Source organism: Hyperoodon ampullatus (genome assembly GCF_949752795.1).
Source record: "Hyperoodon ampullatus genome assembly, chromosome: 8".
Taxonomy (NCBI): domain Eukaryota; kingdom Metazoa; phylum Chordata; class Mammalia; order Artiodactyla; family Ziphiidae; genus Hyperoodon; species Hyperoodon ampullatus.
The window spans coordinates 40051002-40070361 of NC_136921.1; the positions used below are offsets into that span (position 1 = coordinate 40051002).

A 19360-nucleotide genomic window follows, 5' to 3' on the forward strand; every position below is an offset into this window, starting at 1 on the left:
GTACATAAAATGAGATCTGATCTGGGGACTGCAGATCAGGGGCTTCTGTGTCAGATGCATCTGTGTTCTAATCCTGGTTCTGTCACTTAATTGTTGCCTGGCCTTGGGCAAGTTACTTACCCTCCCTATGCCTTAGAAAACAGGGCCACCACCTGCCTCACAGGGAAGATTGAAGGAGATGATGCATGCAAAGCCCTTATCAGAGTGTAAGCACTCAGTTGGGGGAAACAAAGCTTTTTAAAAGCATCAATCAAAAAATTATTACAACATTTCTAGGGAAGAAAAAGAAAGAAGTAAAGGAAATGATCTTATTGTTTTAAGAAATTTTTGCTATGAACTCAAAGAAATTCATAAGATCTGAACTGGGATTTTACATGAGCATGTAAATGTGTACCCGCTAATGTAAAATCCCAGATAACATCTATTTATAATTGTACTGAGGAGGTAGAAAAGAACAAGCAAAATCGTTATGGAGATTAATAATCAGTAGCTGACCAGAGGCTCTGAAGTGTACAGTGGTGCAAGTATTAGGTAGAGGCCTTGTGTTTTCCTCCTGAAGTGGCCATTAGGGGGCAGTGTGAGAGCAGAGATGGTGTGATTTGGTGCTATCCCTCTGGTTATTTTCCTTCATTAAGAATAAATCAGATTCTGAACGAAAGTTGCTTGCATACAGAGAAATGATGTCATTGTATTTGACTTTGATAAATAAACACGGAATTGAAAACGATCAACGACTCCATCCTCGAGGAGGCTGGTAGCCTGAGCCTGGGGCCAAGGTGGGGCAGGAGCTGGGCCCAGTTGTGGTCCCCTCCAGCGCACCTCCAAGTGTGGCAGCGAGACTCCGACAGCTAGTGCAGTTCTCCAGCTGTCCCATCAGTATGGCTCACAAGCTGCCTGGAGTATCAGTGATAGGCCCCCCAGTAGTGAGGGCCAACAGTGAGCCCCTTACTTTACAGGTGAGGAAGGGGAGGTGCAGCAGCCCCCTGCCTCTCACACAGCTGGAGCAGCCGTCAGAGCCCGGCCTGTTCTCACGCTGCTCTGTCCTAACTCCCAGCTCCTCCTGTTCTTCAGGATACAGCAGCACTGTGCCCTCCATGTGATAACCCTTACCTGTGCGCCTCTCCCTCTCTTTTGTTTCTTTTTCTTTTGCTCGGCCGGCCGTGCAGCACGCAGGATGTGGGATCTTAGTTCCCCAACCAGGGATGGAACCTCTGCACCCTGCGGTGGAAGCACGGAGTCCTAACCACTGGACCACCAGGGAATTCCCTGTGCCTGTCCTTTTAGAACCTAACTCCTATCATGCTAAATGCTAAGGAACCAGACCTTCTATACATTTACACTTGAGTCAGAAAACACCCCAAATTTTAGGCCTCGCTCAGCTCCTTGATGGCTTTTAAAATGCCCTTTCTCTGGTCACTCTTAACAGTGAGAGAGCAAATCAGTGCCCTTTAAAAAAATCATAACAATATTGTACAGTATTGCATTTTCAGCCTTTACTGATACTTCTCCTTGTGACAAGATTCCCTTTTATCCCTGGGTTTATAAGTATTCATTTGTACAAATGAATAAAATTACACTGACTCTTAACATGCCTTTGACCTTTTATTTTCTTGTGGGTATGCAAGTTTCAAGAGAAATATGTGGGGTTTGGGGGGTGGCCTATGGGAAGAAGATGAAGGCTGACACCAGAGTAGTATGGATGAAGGAACCATTTCTCCTCTTGCAGTGATCAGATGCTCAGCTACAACCTCGGCAGAAGGCTCCCAGCTGATCATGTGAGTGGGTACCTCCAGTTCAGAGTGGAGGTCACATCTTCTGTGCATGAAGGTGAGATACCTGTATAAATATATTGCTATAGGAAAAACTTGTTAAATCTTACTCTGTTGTCAGTTTACACTTGAACAGAATTGTTTGTATCCTGTTCTGAACATAAAATAGCTATCAAATGATTACCTGCTGAAGTTTTCCAAGCAGATTTAAAAGCCTGTTTATCAAAAAATCTCTCTTAGGTTTTACCTGCCTTTGGAAACTGGGATATGGAATTTCCAGCAGTAGTGAACATGTAAACCTCATGTGTCAAACTGACCAGCAATATATGTACTCGTTTAGTAGTGAATAGTAACTCTTAGCAAGTTGGTGAGACCTCAGTGGGATGACTGAATTCTTTGAACTGATTGGTGGCAAAGGAATAGGACATTAAAAGTTCATTCGTTATTACTACTTTGTTTTTATAAATGCTGTTTTCTCCTTCAGATGCTTCTCCAGAAGCTGTTGGCACAATACTTGGAGTCAATACCGTGAATGGAGACCTCGGAAGCCCTTCTGATGAGGAGGACATGCCAGGCGGCCATCATGACAGCCCGGTTTGTTCCAATGGACCAGTTTCTGAGGAAAGTGCTAATGGGACCCCCAAGCATTCTTTCAGGACTAGCTCTACTCTGGAAATAGACTCAGAAGAATTAACCTCTACTTCTTCAAGGGCCTCACCTCCCAGAGGACGTCAGGATTCACTCAATGATTATTTAGATGCTATTGAACACAATGGCCATTCCAGGTCGGGTGCAGCTACTTGTTCGGAAAGGTCCATGGGAGCCTCTCCAAAACTAAGGAGTAGTTTTCCCACTGACACAAGACTCAATGCAATGCTTCATATCGACTCAGATGAAGAAGACCACGAGTTCCAGCAAGACTTGGGTTATCCATCCTCCTTGGAGGAGGAAGGAGGGTTGATTATGTTTAGCAGGGCATCAGGAACTGATGATGGGAGCCTGACATCCCAGACAAAGCCAGAAGACAACACGGTGGAGAATGAGGAAGCCTCCACCAATGAAGCTGCTTCCTTCGAAGATAAGCCGGAAAATCTTCCAGAGCTTGCGGAGAGCTCCTTACCCTCAGGCCCAGTCCCTGATGAAAGGGAGAATGCTCCAGAGTCTCAACCAAGTGCTGACCAGGGGGGCACTGAATTGTGTGGCTCTCAAGAGGTAGATCAGCCCACAAGCGGGGCAGACACGGGCACTTCTGACACGTCAGGAGGAAGCCGAAGAGCCATCAGTGAGGCCGAGTCCCTTGATCAGGGGTCTGAGCCTTCCCAGGTGTCCTCGGAGACAGAACCCAGTGACCCTGCCAGGACAGAGAGCGTGAGCGAGGCCAGCACCAGGCCTGAGGGAGAGAGTGACCTGGACGGGGCCGACAGCTCCTGCAACGAGAGCGTTACCACGCAGCTGTCCTCAGTGGAGACACGGTGCTCATCTGTTGAGAGTGCGCGGTTCCCCGAAACCCCGGCCTTTTCTTCTCAGGAGGAGGAAGATGGAGCCTGTGCAGCAGAGCCCACCAGCAGTGGCCCCGCTGAAGGGTCCCAGGGTTCCATATGCACTCCTGGTTCTTTACCTGTAGTGCAGGTGCCCCGTGGAGAGGAGGAAGGGCCAGGGGCAGAATCGGCTCCTTCACCTGACCAGGAGGAGGTGGGGGAGGTCTGGCAGCGGAGGGGGAGCCTGGAGGGAGCTGCTGCTGCTGCTGAGAGCCCGCCCCAAGAAGAGCGTGACGCGGGGCATGCCCAAGGGGCCTGTGAAGGGGCCACTGCCCAGGAGGAGGGCGCGACCGGAGGTAGGATGTAGAAGACAGCGTGGCCCATGGCTCAGGCATACCCGCTCAGAGAGAAGTCTTGTGGTTTTGTCCCTCAGTGGAAATTGTACTGCAGGGCAAATATTAGCTGAATTCTTCTCCTTGGGGTTCAACAGCTTTTTTTTTTTTTTTAACATCTTTATTGGGGTATAATTGCTTTACAGTGGTGTGTTAGTTTCTGCTGTATAACAAAAGTGAATCAGCTATACATGTACATATATCCCCGTATCCCCTCCCTCTTGCGTCTCCGTCCCACCCTCCCTATGGATCTTCTTTTGATGGAATAAGAGGCCTGTCAAATAACAGTCTTCCAACTTAGATAATGAACCTCAAGGCTCTGCATCAGTGTGGGCACCTGCTCTGCCTAGAAATGTGGCCCGGTGGGTGGGGGCACCCCTGGTCCACACAGGCCTGGAGGCCTGGGATGCATGCCGTGCGCCGGCACATTCAGTGCCCCTGGGGCTCAGTCCTCTTGTCTGGGCAGTGTGAAAAAGCATAATGAATTTCTGGCGGGCCCTGGGTTTGTAGATACAAAACCAAACAGGCCGGCAGCATCTACGTTAGTGTTATCTGCGAGGTTCTCAGGAACATCTTAACTTGCTGCTTATTGCATGAAGCTTCAGAACAGAAGGTTAATATGTGCTTTGCATCAGTTGTCATATTTTTGCCTTCTGCAGTATAAGAAATGTCAACTAAATTAGGTGATACATTCTGACACTTGAAAACAAGCCGTTTGCGTGTCTTGAGGATGCAAATTTACCCATAAAATTTGTTTTATGTCTCAATGAATGTGGCTCAGCAGAATGATCCCTTTAAACTGTTCTATTATAGCTGCATCAAAAAGTCCGAGTATAATTTCATATGCCTAAATAGCATAGACTCAGAAATAGAAATGGTTTTCTTATTCTGTAACTTATTTTTCTACCTATCCCCTTCTTTTCTTCCTCCACCGTTTTTTGTTTTTTGGGTTTTTTTCATACTTGCGGTCATTGTGTGACCCTAAAGCTTTGGTGCAGGACCAGGACGGATGCCAGGGTGGGAAAAGGCCGGGGAGGGGGAGGAATGGGCCCAGACCGACATCTCCCTAGAAGACCCACTTCTGACTAAGCATCCACCTCCCATTCTCTTCTGTTGTTTCTGGGTCCTCATCTGGGAAATGAGACGAAAGAGAGACAAGAGACTGGCCCCAGGATTTTTGTTAGGTGTTTTTTTTTTCCAAAGACTGTTTTGACACTGAAGGGGAAAACAATACCCAGGTAACTGTTTACCTTTAATCCTAGGTTCTCAAGCCAACGGCCACCAGCCATTGCGATCACTGCCTTCAGTGCGCCAGGATGTTAGCCGGTACCAGAGGGTGGACGAGGCTCTCCCACCAAGTGAGGACCTGCTAACTAAAGGGCTCACCTTTATCAAAGGTTCAAGGGTGACAGGACCCACGGGACCTAAAGGACGGATGCCCAGTCCCCCAGAAGTAGGGTTCTGGGAGCTGCCACGTGACTTGGCAGATACAGTCTGGAAAGTGCTTAGCAGAAGACTCCTCTCTGGCACAGTTCCACCAAATGAAAGGGTGGCTGGGGGAAAGTAAATACTCTAAAGGGAAAGAGATCCAGATGTTATGGACAATAGGATGTATAATAGAAAAAATTTTAAGTCTGCATAAGGCAGTATGAATTTTCAATTATTAGACAAATAGGTACAATCTCTTAGAAGAACCTAGCTCTAGGTAATATACTGCTTTTTATTCATTTACACCATTTTAAATCATTAACTACAGGGTCCTGGTTTTTTTCCTTAGGGATATCCAGAGAAGAGTTATTAATTTCAGAAATTAGTCTACTATTTTCTGGACCATGATGATTATCTGGAGATTTGAAAGATGCTTCTTTTTTTTTTTTTTTTTTTTTTTTTTGCTTTCAAGAAACACATAGCACTTAAAGGAGAGATGGGTGAGGACTAGGAATGCTGGGAAAGTTATGCGACCTGAACTCCAAGAGCTGAGTGATGCCCATGGCCAATCATAGTCTGAATGTAATTTAAATTCTATTTAAGTTTCTAGAATCCCTTAAAGCAGTATTACTCTGTGAGCACAAAGCATTCTGAAGAACAGTGATAAAGCTCCGTAAATACTGTTTCTAAGAACACATTGGAAAATACATCTTTCTGCCTTAGTGCTTTTCCTTCTTACTCACCTTCTCTATTCACCCATCTTATATGTGATCATGGCAAGAAGTGGATGCTTTTGGCCCTCTGTGTTTTAAAAACGGTGGGACATAGAGTGGGGGCAGTATGCCTTTAAAGGGCTGAAATGCTGAGTAGTTAGTTTTGGTGAGTGCTGACAAAAGAGCTGAATGGTGCTGTGTACAATTTGTCAAAATATTGACTTAATCTTTTGTAAATACTGTTGTGCACAGATCCTCCCCTTGTTCATATATTTGGATAACTGAGGGGGTTACTCATAGGAAACGTATATTTTAAGCAGTTTTTAAAAATCATCCAAGAGATTAATTAACCATTGTGTCATCTTAAGCAGGTGGAGGGGAAAACGTCCTTACTGTTTACCCTTGGAGAAAATATTAGAGGCAGAAAAGAAAAGTATTCCTGGGTGATATTTAGATATAATTGGAGAAAAATGAATTAGGAACACCAGGAGAGAATTCTGGGAGAGCTTTGTTTACATGAGTATGTGGATTAATAGTAAGTAATCAGAGTTTCAGGCACCTGGACAGGAGGCATAGCATTGCATCAGTGTATGGATAAATGGCATCCTCCTGGCCACATCCAATTGCTCTGAATTTTGTTGGATTCACAGTTTTGGTCTCTAGATTGTATTTAATAAAGACAGGTACTTTCCTGCTGAAATTATGACCACTATTTGTGCTGTTTCCATGCATTTGTTTAAACACTGGTATTTGCATTACACAGATATAATACTAAATTTTAGGATTTAAAAAAATAAACAATTGGCAGTTCATTTTAATAAGTTATTATATCCAAAAGGAAAAAAAAGCACCTAGTAGTATATCCAATTTAATGAGTAACTGATGAACGGCGGGGTGGGGAGGAATTCTTAAGAGTTTTTCCCTCTTGTGCAACTTGCAACTTGCAGCTTTGGGGATTTACATTATCATGGACCAATTACAGACTATGGTCTGAGCATACCTGATAACTGTTCAACTCTGTCCTCACACTGCTTTGCCCTCCCCTATTCCCAGTCGATCTCATCTTTTGACAGTCTGTTTAATCACTTGGCTGCCTGTCTAGTTGTGCGTCCTGCCCGAACCAGTTCTCTGCCTTCCTTGCCTCACTGGGCAGCTCTGCTACTGTCTCTGGCCATGCCTCTTAACTCAGAGCTGTGGCATTCTGCATTCATATATTGTCTCTCAGGAGGCTCAGCTAAGGGGCATCCACTTGGAGTATGCAGATTGGCCTGTCTCTTAAATGACCTGGCTGAATTATTTTAAGGTTAGGGATTATACTTTTAACATTATTTATTATAATACCTCAGATTTGTATAGTGCTTTACAGTTTACAAAGAATTTTTAGCTTTTTTAAAAAAAATTCTTTGTAACAATTTTGTGAAGTAGGTCAAGCAGGTCTTATCCGTAATTTATAGATTGATGGGTAGAAATCAAATAATCTGATTCTTTCACTTTATAGATGGAGAAATTGAAGCCCAGATAAATTAACTTGTTTAAGATTCCATACTAGTAAAAGTTGAGACAGAGTCTCAAACATTTTTTTCTACTCTATGATCTAAGATTAGAATGGTAGGGACTGTTGTGTAGGTAGATGAATATAAATTCTGAAAGCTTGGTTAGTGGCAGAGTGGTGACATATTTTGGTATGTTATCTATTAGGCACAAGCATCACCTGAAATTAGAGGGTTTGGGGGCTTCTCTGAAACTACATTATATTGTGTTTTGAGGGCAGACCTAGGAAGGCTGAAAAGATGCTCAGCTTTCTTCTTCCAGGTGAAGATCACTTAGCAGGACCCTTCTCTGGGAGGTCCCTCAAGTACAAGTAAAGTGGTGACAGTGACAGTACTAGTGACTGTCTTTTGGCCCAGGTGGATTTGCTCCGTTAAGCATCTGTATTGGACTCAGACGTGCCTTTTCCTCTCTGTGTAGGTCACTATCCACACACCTGCAGGACAGTCTACTGAAGCACGATCCCCCCCACTCTGGATTCTTTTTTTCCTTATTATTATTGTTGTTGTTATTTTAGCTTGTATTTGCCTTAAAAATACCCATGTACTAACATACAGTGAGGAAACTATCCAGTAAGGTTTGCTTCTCTCTGAAGATTTGCAAACTCAATTAAGGGGATTTAGAGGTATCCTTGCTATGCCTCTTCACTCTTATAGCTGATTGCGTGGTCAGGGTTATAAGTTAGTCTCTGAACATCTGTTTGATCTCTTTTTATGTAAAGCAGGTGTCCTTGTTTGTTTGCTTCTTCTTCCAGCCTTATTCCTCCTATCTCAGGACCAGGGAACGGATGTTGGACAGAGACCACTCAGCTGTAATGATGATCGATCGATTGGTTCTCAAACTCTTACTCTTGCGTTAGGCCATGGACCCTGCGCTGTGACCTTGTGGGCTGTGTAACCTCAACCACTGGTTGAGAGACATTCTGATGAGCCATACAAAATAAGAAAGCTCTGGTTCTTAAAGGTGGCATGGCACTGTTGAGAGCCTTCCAGGGAAGCAGCTTGAACTTGAATATGTACTGAGTGCCTTAAGAACCTGCTGTATCTTATTTTGAGGTGATTGATAGGCTGGCAGCTGGAGGTTGTTCAGGGCTGAAGCCCACTAAAATGTCATCAGCATAATGAATCTTGGTCTTTTTAGCATTAGGATAAGTGAAAAAAAATGGCCAGCTCAGCCCCTTCTGAAACACTATGTTATTTTTTTCTTTTTTGGCTCCAGTGTAATTGTGACTTAACCCATTGCTGTACTGGAGACAACAGGAAACTGTTGAAAGGTGTTTTTCTCCCAAAAGGGTAGGAATAGGAATAGATTCCGGATGAACAGTCCACAGTGGACTCTTATAGGATCCCAGGCTTATTGCCATATTTTTAGGACTCGTGTATTTCTTATGTGGTGTGTTCAAATGAGTAGCTCTGGAAAAACACGGGGGGATGTTTATCATTTTTTGTGGTTGTGCACTTTTGTTATTAAAGCATCCTTTGAAATGAAGGTTTAAAAGAAGGTAGTGAATCTGAAAAGTACAATTAATCTTATAGAATTTCTACTCTGTTTAAAGCTAGGGGCTCTTATTTTCTAGAATCTAAAAGTTAGTTTGGAGAAAAAAATTCACACTTCTAATCTAAAAAAAGCTACTTCCTTAAAAATCGAATATTAAGGTCCAAAATATGCAGCTATTTGAGATTTTTTAAACTTTTTATTCAAATAGAATGTACATGCAGAAAAGAGAACATTCAGCCTGCTGGATTCTCCCAAACTGTGCCCACCTGGGCAATCAGCACCACATCTGTGGTCCCTGGGAGGCCCCTTGTGCCCCGCTACCAGTCTCCAACCCCCACTCCTGAAGGGCAAGGGGACCCACTGTCCTGACTCCCCAGAGCACAGACAAATTTAACTTACTTCCGTACTTTATACAAATGGTATCATACTTCTTTGAGTGTTTAAATAAGGAAAAAATAATCCATTAAACACTGATTTCTGGCATCTATTACAAAGCTTTTTTCCTTAAAAGTACCTTTAGTTTATTGTAACTTCATCATCTCACCATTTTGGTGAGGATACCACGGTTATTATAATTTTTACAGAGGGTTTATAAACTTACTTCACAATATTCAGGTACTTCATTTTCCTTAATCCAGTTACAACCAGGTCAGTTCCCTACTCATAGTCCTCTCACCGCTTTGAGTTACGTAGTAGACAGTTCAGTGCTGGCTTCCCCTGATATGTGATTCATCCTGTCTAGACATGGACCTTCTTCCCAGTCTCAGCAGTCACTGAGATGTGTTCACGTCTTCATCTAATCACCCGGGTGGTCCAGTGGAGACCAAGGTCTAGTTTGAGAGGAGCGAGAAAGAAGAGTGATGAGATGAAGAGGGGCCGTAGTGATGACCCCTGCCCCCTGCCTACATATACTGATTCTGAAAGTTGAAAATATCTAAGACCTGCCTGGTTCTACCTCCCTGCATCTAGGATTAATGCTGTGACAGTGGCTTGGTGTAGATTTTCATGCTAACTCTCTGACTTACCCTTAATGTCCAGCTATTTAAAGGGGGCTATTATATTTGAATCTCAGGGTGTCTTAAGTGTCCACTTGCTCCTGGATTTCAGTTTGGGGTATTTAGGCTGAAATTTAGTTTCTTGCGAGCCCGCACTTCATGACCTCTAAGAAATCCAGCATTAGCTCCATGGGTTTGTCCATTAAGTTAGCTGCTGTTTTAAGTTCTTGTTAATTTACGTCAGTGTTCCTTAAATTTTAGTGTGTCTAGGAATCACCTGGGAAGTTTGTTAAAAATGTAAATAACTGAGTCCTGACTTCAGATAGTCTGATTTTGAAGAGCTGGGGTGTATCCTTGGCATCTGCATTTTTATTGATCCTCACAATGATTCTGACATACTGTCAGAATCCCACACCTTGAGAAACATTCTCTAGATAATAGTTTTCAAACTTTATTATTGCTGTGCAGCTCTTTATGGAAGTGAAGTCTTATGTGGAAGACTAATATGCACAACAGATAATATTGGAGCTGCAGTGTTGGAGCCCAAGTGGGGTTGGCAGGTGGTTCAGCAGCCCTACTCCTCAGGACCCCAAAGCCCCTGGCCCCAAAGGCTTAATTAACTTAGAATCTATTTTGGAAATTCCGGCCTAGACATAAGATGTTGCCGGTCCTTCCTGAACCTAATGTGATAAAATGGGTGTCATTGCAGATTCATGTTATTTTAGAACTGAAACGGACCTTAGCAGTGTTTACCTCTGTCTTCTAATTTTTTAGGTAAAGAAACTGTGAGCCATAGAGGTGTAGTAATTTGTTGAAGGTCATGTAGCAAAGGTATGACAAAGTCATGGCCAGATACAGGCCTTCTACTTGCTAATTTAGTGCATCACACACACACACACACGCACACACACCCAACACATTGCTGTCAGTCTCACTGCACACTGATTATGTACCCCAGTTTACAGTGTGGCAAGACAGGGAAGTAAATGCCAAGATCCTAGTCTTCTAACCCTGCCTGTGTGATTTTAGCATTGTCTGTGAAAGAAACTGATACCAGGCCATGTGTTCTCATATGCTTTCTTAACCAAGAACAAACCAGGCCTCATGTAAATACTTATAAGATATTAAAGCAACCATACCCCCACCCCCGCAAATAGATAATGATAGATAATGATAGAGGACTGACCTTCCTACAGGCACCTCTGCTGTCTTGCCTGGATGGAAGGGTATTGACCACTTGGGTAAGAGTAAATATGTAGTTCACGAATAAGCCAATAGCATAACAGTCTTTCCCAGTTCAATGCCAAGTGTCCACTTGAAACCAGTAGTATAGCATTTCTCTTTATGAGGACTTAAGTAACAATCTCAATTTAAAGATACGGTATTTGATAGGGAGAGTCTTAATGTGCATCCAACATCCCATATTCTTAGCAAATTTTTGGACCTTGTTTTCTTGTTTACCCCATTGCATAGAAATGTCTTTATTGAAATACAAATTAAGGTTATTCCTGGCCTTTGTGGAAAGTGAATACAAGATCATTTTTAAAAATTTTTATTGGAGTATAGTTGATTTACAATGTTGGGTTAGTTTTAGGTGTACAGCAAAGTGAATCAGTTATACATATACATATATCTACTCTTTTTAGATTCTTTTCCCATTACAGAGTATTGAATAGAGTTCCCTGTGCTATACAGTAGGTCCTTATTAGTTATCTATTTTATATATAGTAGTGTGTATATGTCAATCCCAATCTTCCAGTTTATCCCTCCCCCGACCCCCCAGTAACCATAACAAGAATCATTTTTTAATAGCTTTATGTTATTTAAATTATTTGTTCATTCATTACATGCTATGTGCAAGGCACAGTGGTGAATATATTTGGAGATACCCCCTCCTCCATTTTCCTACCCATGTGGCCCACATACAGGTCACATTTCTTGGGATAAATTCTTGTATAGTTTATTCAAGGAAAAAGTTCCATCTTTGAAGGTACTTTTCTAATATTCTTTTGTCAGAGAATTGAAAGTATGCAACAATGTGTTTTCTTTTCTGCTGTAACTGCCAGAAAACTTAGAGCCAAGTTGTAGTGACAACCTTATCTTGGGAGCTTGGCAGAATCTCTCTCTCTGCTTCCTTTAGTTGGTTTCTGTTCTGTTTTTATCCCTAATTGACCTATCCTACATTTTTAAAAAAAATTGGAAGCTACTGTAAACATTCTTGGGGGGAAGGAATGGTCATTTGTTTCCATGTGCATTTGATTTGACATATAGTATGTACTTGAATTATCCTGGCCCTAATGAGAGAGGAATGCAGTGGGAATACTTGTTCTCAGAATCTTTGAGATTCTGAGAAAGTATGCGAGGAGCAGAGCAAAACAATGGAATGGATCAAAGGTTTTAGAAGGTGGCTCCTGAAAATGCCTTTATGTACTTACTGTTTGTCAGCATATGGCAGGCTGAGCAGGAGGTCTTTTGGAAACGTCCTACTGATGGGATTGTAGCTGTGCCCGAATAATTCATTCTTGGCAGCCTGCTTCATTGTGAGTCCGTGTTACCTTGGAGCATGAGTGACATGGAGTTGTTTGCTGTCTGTGTGGTGCTTTTCCCCACAGAAAATTTGTCTTTCCCTTGCCATGTGTCATAAATTATGATCGGCTGAAATCAACAAAAAGATATCCTTCCACTCCCAACTGAGGCAGTCTTCAGTGGTCTTCTGGTGCTGGCTGGGATCTACCATGCAGGTTTTTGCAATCCTAAGGACTTTGTTGGAATACTTGTTCCGTTCACCTCCAGAGTAAATGCCATAGCTGGTCAGGAGCAAACATGCTTTCGTCCTGGTCTCTAGGATTAGACCCACGGTGTCTGCTGATAAGCTGTGTGATCACAGGGAGAGTTTTGAGATTAACAGAGCTGCTCAAGAGAAAGGTGCTTATTAATTTCAAAACATATTTGTCATAGAAATAGCGATGTATAAAGAACTTTCCTGGTTAAAGAATAGATCTCTGCTGTTTTCATATGTTCCTGTATAAATTAATATAAATTACCCTTCCCAATTGCAATCAATTTAAAAATTGTTGCCTTTTGTAAAGACCAGCTCACGCTCTGCTTATTTTTATAGGGGAATGGCCTTTTAGAGAATTCACAGAGGTGGGATGGCTGGCCCTGAAGACTACTCTACTTGCTGTTTTTACTGAACATGCTCTTACATATTCGTTTACAAAGACTAACACATTTAATGAGATTGCTTAAACATAAAATTAAATAATCTTTTAAAACATTGTATTTATTTGAGGTTGGAGACAAGTCATTAACCTTGCTCTGAAAATGTATTCCTCTTTGGGAAAGTGTAGATGGAACTTTGTAGATAATGATACTGTTTGAGGACTAGGCTAGCACTACTTTCTTCCGAAGACTACATCTACTAAAATTGTGTGTAAATATACACGTGGAAATTTCCAGCTGTGAGTCTTTCATCTAAGTTGGAAAAAAAAAACAGAAAAAATCAGTTTTGGTGAAAATAAACATCAGTACCAATTTTGATATGAATATCTAAAGTATTATGATACCAACTAGTAATTTGTAAACACTGGTTGCTCATACGTGAAGAATGAGCATTGTGGGCAGATCTGGGAGGATCCCCTACATTCAGGGATTCTTTAAGCTGTTGGTTATGCACACAGGAGCTGTTTTACTAAGTGGTCAAACAGATTCTGGAGTGGACTGGGGGGAAGTGCTGGATTATGCACCCAGGTATACATTATTAGCCCCAAAGTATAGTATGTCAGGGAGAAAACATGTGCTGCTTGATGAACCACATTAATGGCTTCAGCTGTCCCTCCTAATCCCTCTCCGTGCCCTACTGCTGTTTAGACTGGGAGGCACGCATTGACAGCCATGGCAGGATCTTCTACGTGGATCACGTAAACAGAACCACGACTTGGCAGCGGCCCACAGCTCCCCCTGCCCCGCAGGTGCTGCAGAGGTCCAACTCCATACAGCAGATGGAGCAGCTGAACCGGCGGTGAGGATGGGCAGTTTTGTGGTTGGGCTAATTTTTACACAGTGCAAAACGGAAAACACGGTTGCCTCTTTCATCTGTGGGGGTCCTGTCATTAAGGTGGAGCCGTCGCTTCTCTCGATTCATAGACTTCTTTGGATGTCTCTTGGTTAAAAATTAATAAGCGCACACGTCCACGGCTTGCTTAGAAACTAGAGAGGAAATAAGTAATGACGACCCCTTTAGTCAACCCAAGGCATTGATTTTTAGTAAAACAGAGCATATACACTTGTCATTTGAAGCCAGATAGCTTTTTAAATATCTAGAATCTTCGTTTGTGATGCATCTTTATTAATTACCTAAGCTTTTAAACATCTGTCCTTCTTTTCCAAAAACTAATTGCTATGGAACAAAAGTTGTTCTTTTCTTTAACAATATAGGAATTTAGTTTCTTTTGGTTAAAGGCCACAATGTTTTTAAAGTTTTATTAATTTGTTAAGAAAATGTTCCACAGACTAGGGACAGAAGAAATTAAATCCAATGGATTTACTTAACAGATGGCGCAGAAGGTCAGGGGATGGGGGTCTGGGGAGGAAATGGTCAAGGCTGGGAAGATGGTGAAAACTTCTGGGCTCTGGGGGAACAGTTGAGCCCCGTGTTTTAGAGGCTGCTGTGTTGTAACTCTAGGCTCCTGATTTTAGATACCAGAGTATCCGCAGAACCATGACTAACGAGAGGCCTGAGGAAAACAGCAACGCGATCGATGCGGCAGGGGAGGAAGCTGACTTCCACCAAGCCAGTGCAGGTAAGAGCCTTTGGGTTGGTTGGTTTTGTAATCTCGCAAAAATAGAAAACAAGTAAGGATTTCCAAGAAATGAAGCTTTCTTTAAAAGGACTTTTGATCTTCATTAAGACCAGGTAATTCAACTCAAAAAGTCGAATTCACCAGACACCTCTTCTAATCCTCGACTTTTTATTAGTACTAAGAAAAGAATCACAAAACCACACAGGATATAAATTACTTTAATCTCTGGATCTGTGGGTAAGTAGAAAAAGATGGAACCTGATTACTTGTAAAATCTAAGGATGCATTAAAATGTTAATAGTGGGGACTTGCCTGTTGGCGCAGTAGTTAAGAATCTGCCAGCCAATGCAGGGGACACAGGTTCAAGCCCTGGTCCGGGAAGATCCCACATGCCACGGAGCAACTAAGCCCGTGCGCCATACCTACTGAGCCTGCACTCTAGAGCCTGCGAGCCACAACTACTGAACCCACATGCCACAACTACTGAAGCCCATGTGCCTAGAGTCAGTGCTCCACAACAAGAGAAGCCACCGCAATGAGAAGCCTGCACACTGCAACGAAGAGTAGCCCCCGCTTGCCACAACTAGAGAAAGCCCGCAGCAACAAAAACCCAAAGCAGCCAAACATAAATAAATTTATTTTAAAAAATGTTAATAGTGACTAGAAATATTATTGAATTCCATTTTAATGTGATGGAGAGCAATTGGGTTTTATGCATGAATTTACAGAAAAGAAAAAAGTGTTTGGGGGATTAAAATAATAACAGACGATATAGGTGTTGTTTTAAAATATAGACGGAAGTGAGTAGATGTTTCCAGCACGTGCAGGGACCTCCCTGAAAGCCTCTGTGGTCTGCCCCATCTAGATTTCCGACGGGAGAACGTCCCGCCCCACTCTACCTCCAGATCCAGGCTCACGTTGCTGTTACAGTCTCCCCCCGTGAAGTTCCTCATCAGCCCAGAGTTCTTCACTGTGCTGCATTCTAACCCTGTGAGTATCAAATCCAAGAGGATGTGAGGGAAACAGCACCAGGCCAAAGGAAGTTATCCTCGTTTACATCATAACAGTAAGAATGAAAATAGCTAAGTTTACCGAGCACCACATGTGTTCCGTGCTCAGTGTTAAGCATTACCCATGGCTTAGCCCATTAAGCCCAAACAAACCTATGAGTTAGATAAAACTTCTGTTTTTCCAGATGAAGAAACTGAGGCACAGAGAGCTTAAATAACATGCTCAAGGTTATACAGCTACTAAGTGGGGTTGCTGGGGTTAAAATCCCAGAGATGCGGACTCCAGAGTCTGTGCTCTTAATGACCACCTTGTTTTGCGTGCACACGTATAACCAAATAGCTGAGAATTGACAACAGGCGTTGGTCAGATTGAGCTTTGAGATATTGGTACGGGTTCTCCAAAAGAAAGAATGAATATAAAATGTATACATTGCTGTGATCTAAGAAAATAAATCCATAACTAGAGGAATTTTTTAAAGATACATGAGGTTTGTATGGGAGATCAGGATTTTTTTAGGGGGGGCTAGTGGGAGGAGGGGGAATGGTGATGTGTTTAGGATGAAGTAGATTTAAATTTCCCTCCTTTTACTAATATGTCTATTCTTTAGAAGCCCTCCCTCTGTAATTTTGCTAGAGGCCTAAAAATGTTAGCATCAGGTAAAAGAATCAACCTTTTGTTAACCAGAAGGTTATAAAAAACGTCAGCCTTTGAATCATTGTTTAAATAGAGAGAAATCAGTTTGACTGTCTCCTTCACTTGTTTTCTTTCATTTCCCCCAGTCTTGACTTTTAACAAAAATTCTACCCCTTTCCTGATCTTGGTTCCTTAACCAAGGAACCCCTCGCTAGCTCCCAACCCCCACCCCATTGAGTCCTCACGACAATCAGTTTCTCCAGCTCTATTCATGTGCCCCTTTCCCACACTTATTTTGGAATTACCGTCTGGAATGGGAGGTTTTAATTTTACTTAGGAAGTGTTAACCTCCTGGAGGGACCAGGGTATATGAAGTCCATGGGGTGACAGTGGAAAATGTTACACACCTGTTCTCTGGTCCTGAGCATGATATTTATCACAGACATTTCTAGAAGGAAAGAGAAGTGTTTGAAAATATGATATAGTCTAAGCCAAAACTTGTGTTTTGGCGCACACGCACGTGTGTGTGTGAAGAAAAAAATTAGAGTGTGATAGGAAAGTTGGTTAGAAAGCGTTTCTTTGTGATGTAAATCTAAAATTGTCTCACAGAATAAATAACGGACACTGGCTGGTTAAAAAAGAAAGGAGTAGGAAGGCCTTCTAGGTGGAGGGTCTGCATGAGCAAAGACAGAAGTGAAAAACATGTCCTATATGCATAGTGAGTTATTTTAATCATCCAATAAATATTACTTAAAACACGGTTTATGCTAGAAATTATGGTAGGTGCCGCAGACACAGTGGGCAAGAAGATCAAGTTCTTATCCTAGAATGGACAGAGAATGAAGGCTACCTTAGAAAGATGGTTCTAGAATACCTCTCTGAAGAAATAGTTTTTGAGTTGGAAGTTGAAAGATGAGAAATCATCAGCCATGGGAAAAGCCAGGGGAAGCTCATTTCAAGCAGTTGAATCAGGCAGTGCAGGGACCCCAGGGCTCAGAAGAGGGCAGAGGGGCTGCCGTGTAGTGATAGGAAGAGGGGGTGGTGTGATACTACGTTGGAAAGTCAGCAAGATCCAGATCATAGGTCTGCCTATGGGACATGGCAGGGGATTTAGATTCTATTCTGAGCAACGGGAAGCCATCACGCACTTAGAGTGTGACATGCTTGGATTTGGAGAGCGTAGAAAGGCAAGGGTGGAAGCAGGGTGATGAGAACGGAGGATCTTCACGGCCCAAGGGAAAGGCAGTGATGGCTGGAATACCGGTGGCAGAGTGGAGATGGAGAGAAGTGCACGGGCTCGAGCTGTTTTGAAGGTAGAGTCGACAGGACTTGGTGAAAAACTGGCTGGTAGGGGTGGGAAAAAGAACGAACGAGAAACACCTGTAGGGCTTTGGTCTGACACAGGAGTTCACCTTGCTGGGTCAGCTAACGCGCAAGTAAACAGCTCGAAACTGGACCAGGTGTGGAGGCATCGAGAAGGAGCTTTGTGTTTCTGCAAGGGGCTGGGGGTAACAGGACGGGCAAGGCGGGCCCTGTTCCGCAAGTCTCTGAGGGCTGAGGGAGCGGCTCCCTGGAGGTTTTAATTAGGGGAGGGTTGTCTTAGCTGCACCTGGAGCGCTTTAGAACGGGGGCGGGGGGGAGACCCTGGCCGCAGACATCCAGCTGTATATAACCCATTCATCGTGGCTGGAGCTGATAAGAGACTAGACTAGGAGGTGAGGAAATAACAAGGAAGGCTCCAGCATGAGAGAATCACAGGCAGAGTTGGCAGCCTTTGGTGGGTAAATAGAATAGAAACCTAAGAAGAGGACTCTTGAGAGGTTTGTTAAGGGAATGTAAGAACATTTTGAATTTAACCAGACAGATTATATGCCTTAGGAAAAAGAGACTGCTGGGAAAAGTAGAAGTCAGCGTAGTCCAATCACCAGGAGCTGTTGGCGAGGCTATTAGGATGCACATATTTATGGATCAGTTAACATACTGATCATTATCTCATGGTTTATAGGTTTATCTTGGAAGAGAGAGGACTTGGGAGAAGGCTGTTCTCAGATTTCATGCAAGAGGCATTCAATGTAGCAACAGTTGTTTATTCCTTACTGTATACCAGACACTAAGTCCTAGAGATATAAAATTGACAGCAACTGTGGGCTCTGGAGCCCCAGACTTGAAAACACATTCCAATGCAGTGAGAAGAGTTGTAAGCGCCATGATGGAAGGTTGTAGAAGATATCCTGCTGGGGTGCGTGATTAACTCTGGGGAGAAGGCATCCGGGGGGAGCCCTAGCTGGGTTTGCATTTGGGATAGGTTTTAAAGACTGAGTAGTTTTTAAAGGTTGAACAGGAACTTGCCCTAGAAATAAGATGGTTCAGAGCTCTCTAGGTAGAAGGAGCAGCATTTACAAAACAAGAGATCCATGAAGTTGCAGGGCTGTCTCAGTAATTACTACAGAAGTACTGAAACCGAATTAGTAGTACAGCAGTTTGGGGTTGCTGGTGTGTGGAGACCATGGGACACTAGTGAAAGTCAGATCTGAGCCTGGAAAGGTAAGCAGAAGCCAGGTTACAGGAACCTAAACTCGTGTCTGCGACAATTCTAGGAGATCGTAGGCTTTCGTACAAGGAAGAATGGGATAACATTCAGAGTTGTCAGTCTAAAACAGAAAGTGTCATGCTGTGCTGGGAAAAGCTTTGGACTTGGGGTCAGGTAACATGAGTTTTCCTTTGTTCATTTGTTCATGCATTCATTCAACCAATAATTATTAAATGCCTATGATTTGCCTAGTACATTCGAGACTCTCAGGATACAGTGGAATAAAGATCAACTAGTGAACAAGCAAAGATAATGCAGACAGTGAAATGTGTCATGAGGCAACTGAAACAGTACAGGTGACTGGGCTAGGGTGACTTGGGGCCAAGGTACTGCAGATGCTGGTTTAGATCAGGTGGACGGCAAGGCCTCTCCAAGGAGCCATATTCAAGCTGTTGTACAATGTCAAGAAGCCAGAAAGGCAACGGTCTTGGAGAAGAACTTTCCTTGCCAAGGAAGAGCAAAGGCTTGAGGACAGGAAAGAGTTTGATGTGGTAACTAGTACGG

At 43.0% G+C, this 19360-nt stretch overlaps 1 protein-coding gene across 2 annotated transcripts in view; it reads left to right on the forward strand.

The window, feature by feature from the left end:
* Positions 1–19360, forward strand: part of HECW2 (HECT, C2 and WW domain containing E3 ubiquitin protein ligase 2) — a gene marked incomplete at both ends in the record, with an annotated part of 235382 nt that overhangs the window by 105283 nt on the left and 110739 nt on the right. For both annotated transcript variants that reach the window (XM_079710019.1, XM_079710018.1), the window contains 6 exons: positions 1727–1827; positions 2254–3603; positions 4902–4997; positions 13691–13841; positions 14519–14622; positions 15488–15612. In XM_079710019.1, coding sequence (XP_079566145.1) covers positions 1727–1827; positions 2254–3603; positions 4902–4997; positions 13691–13841; positions 14519–14622; positions 15488–15612 — 1927 coding nt within the window. The remainder of the gene's footprint in view (positions 1–1726; positions 1828–2253; positions 3604–4901; positions 4998–13690; positions 13842–14518; positions 14623–15487; positions 15613–19360) is intronic.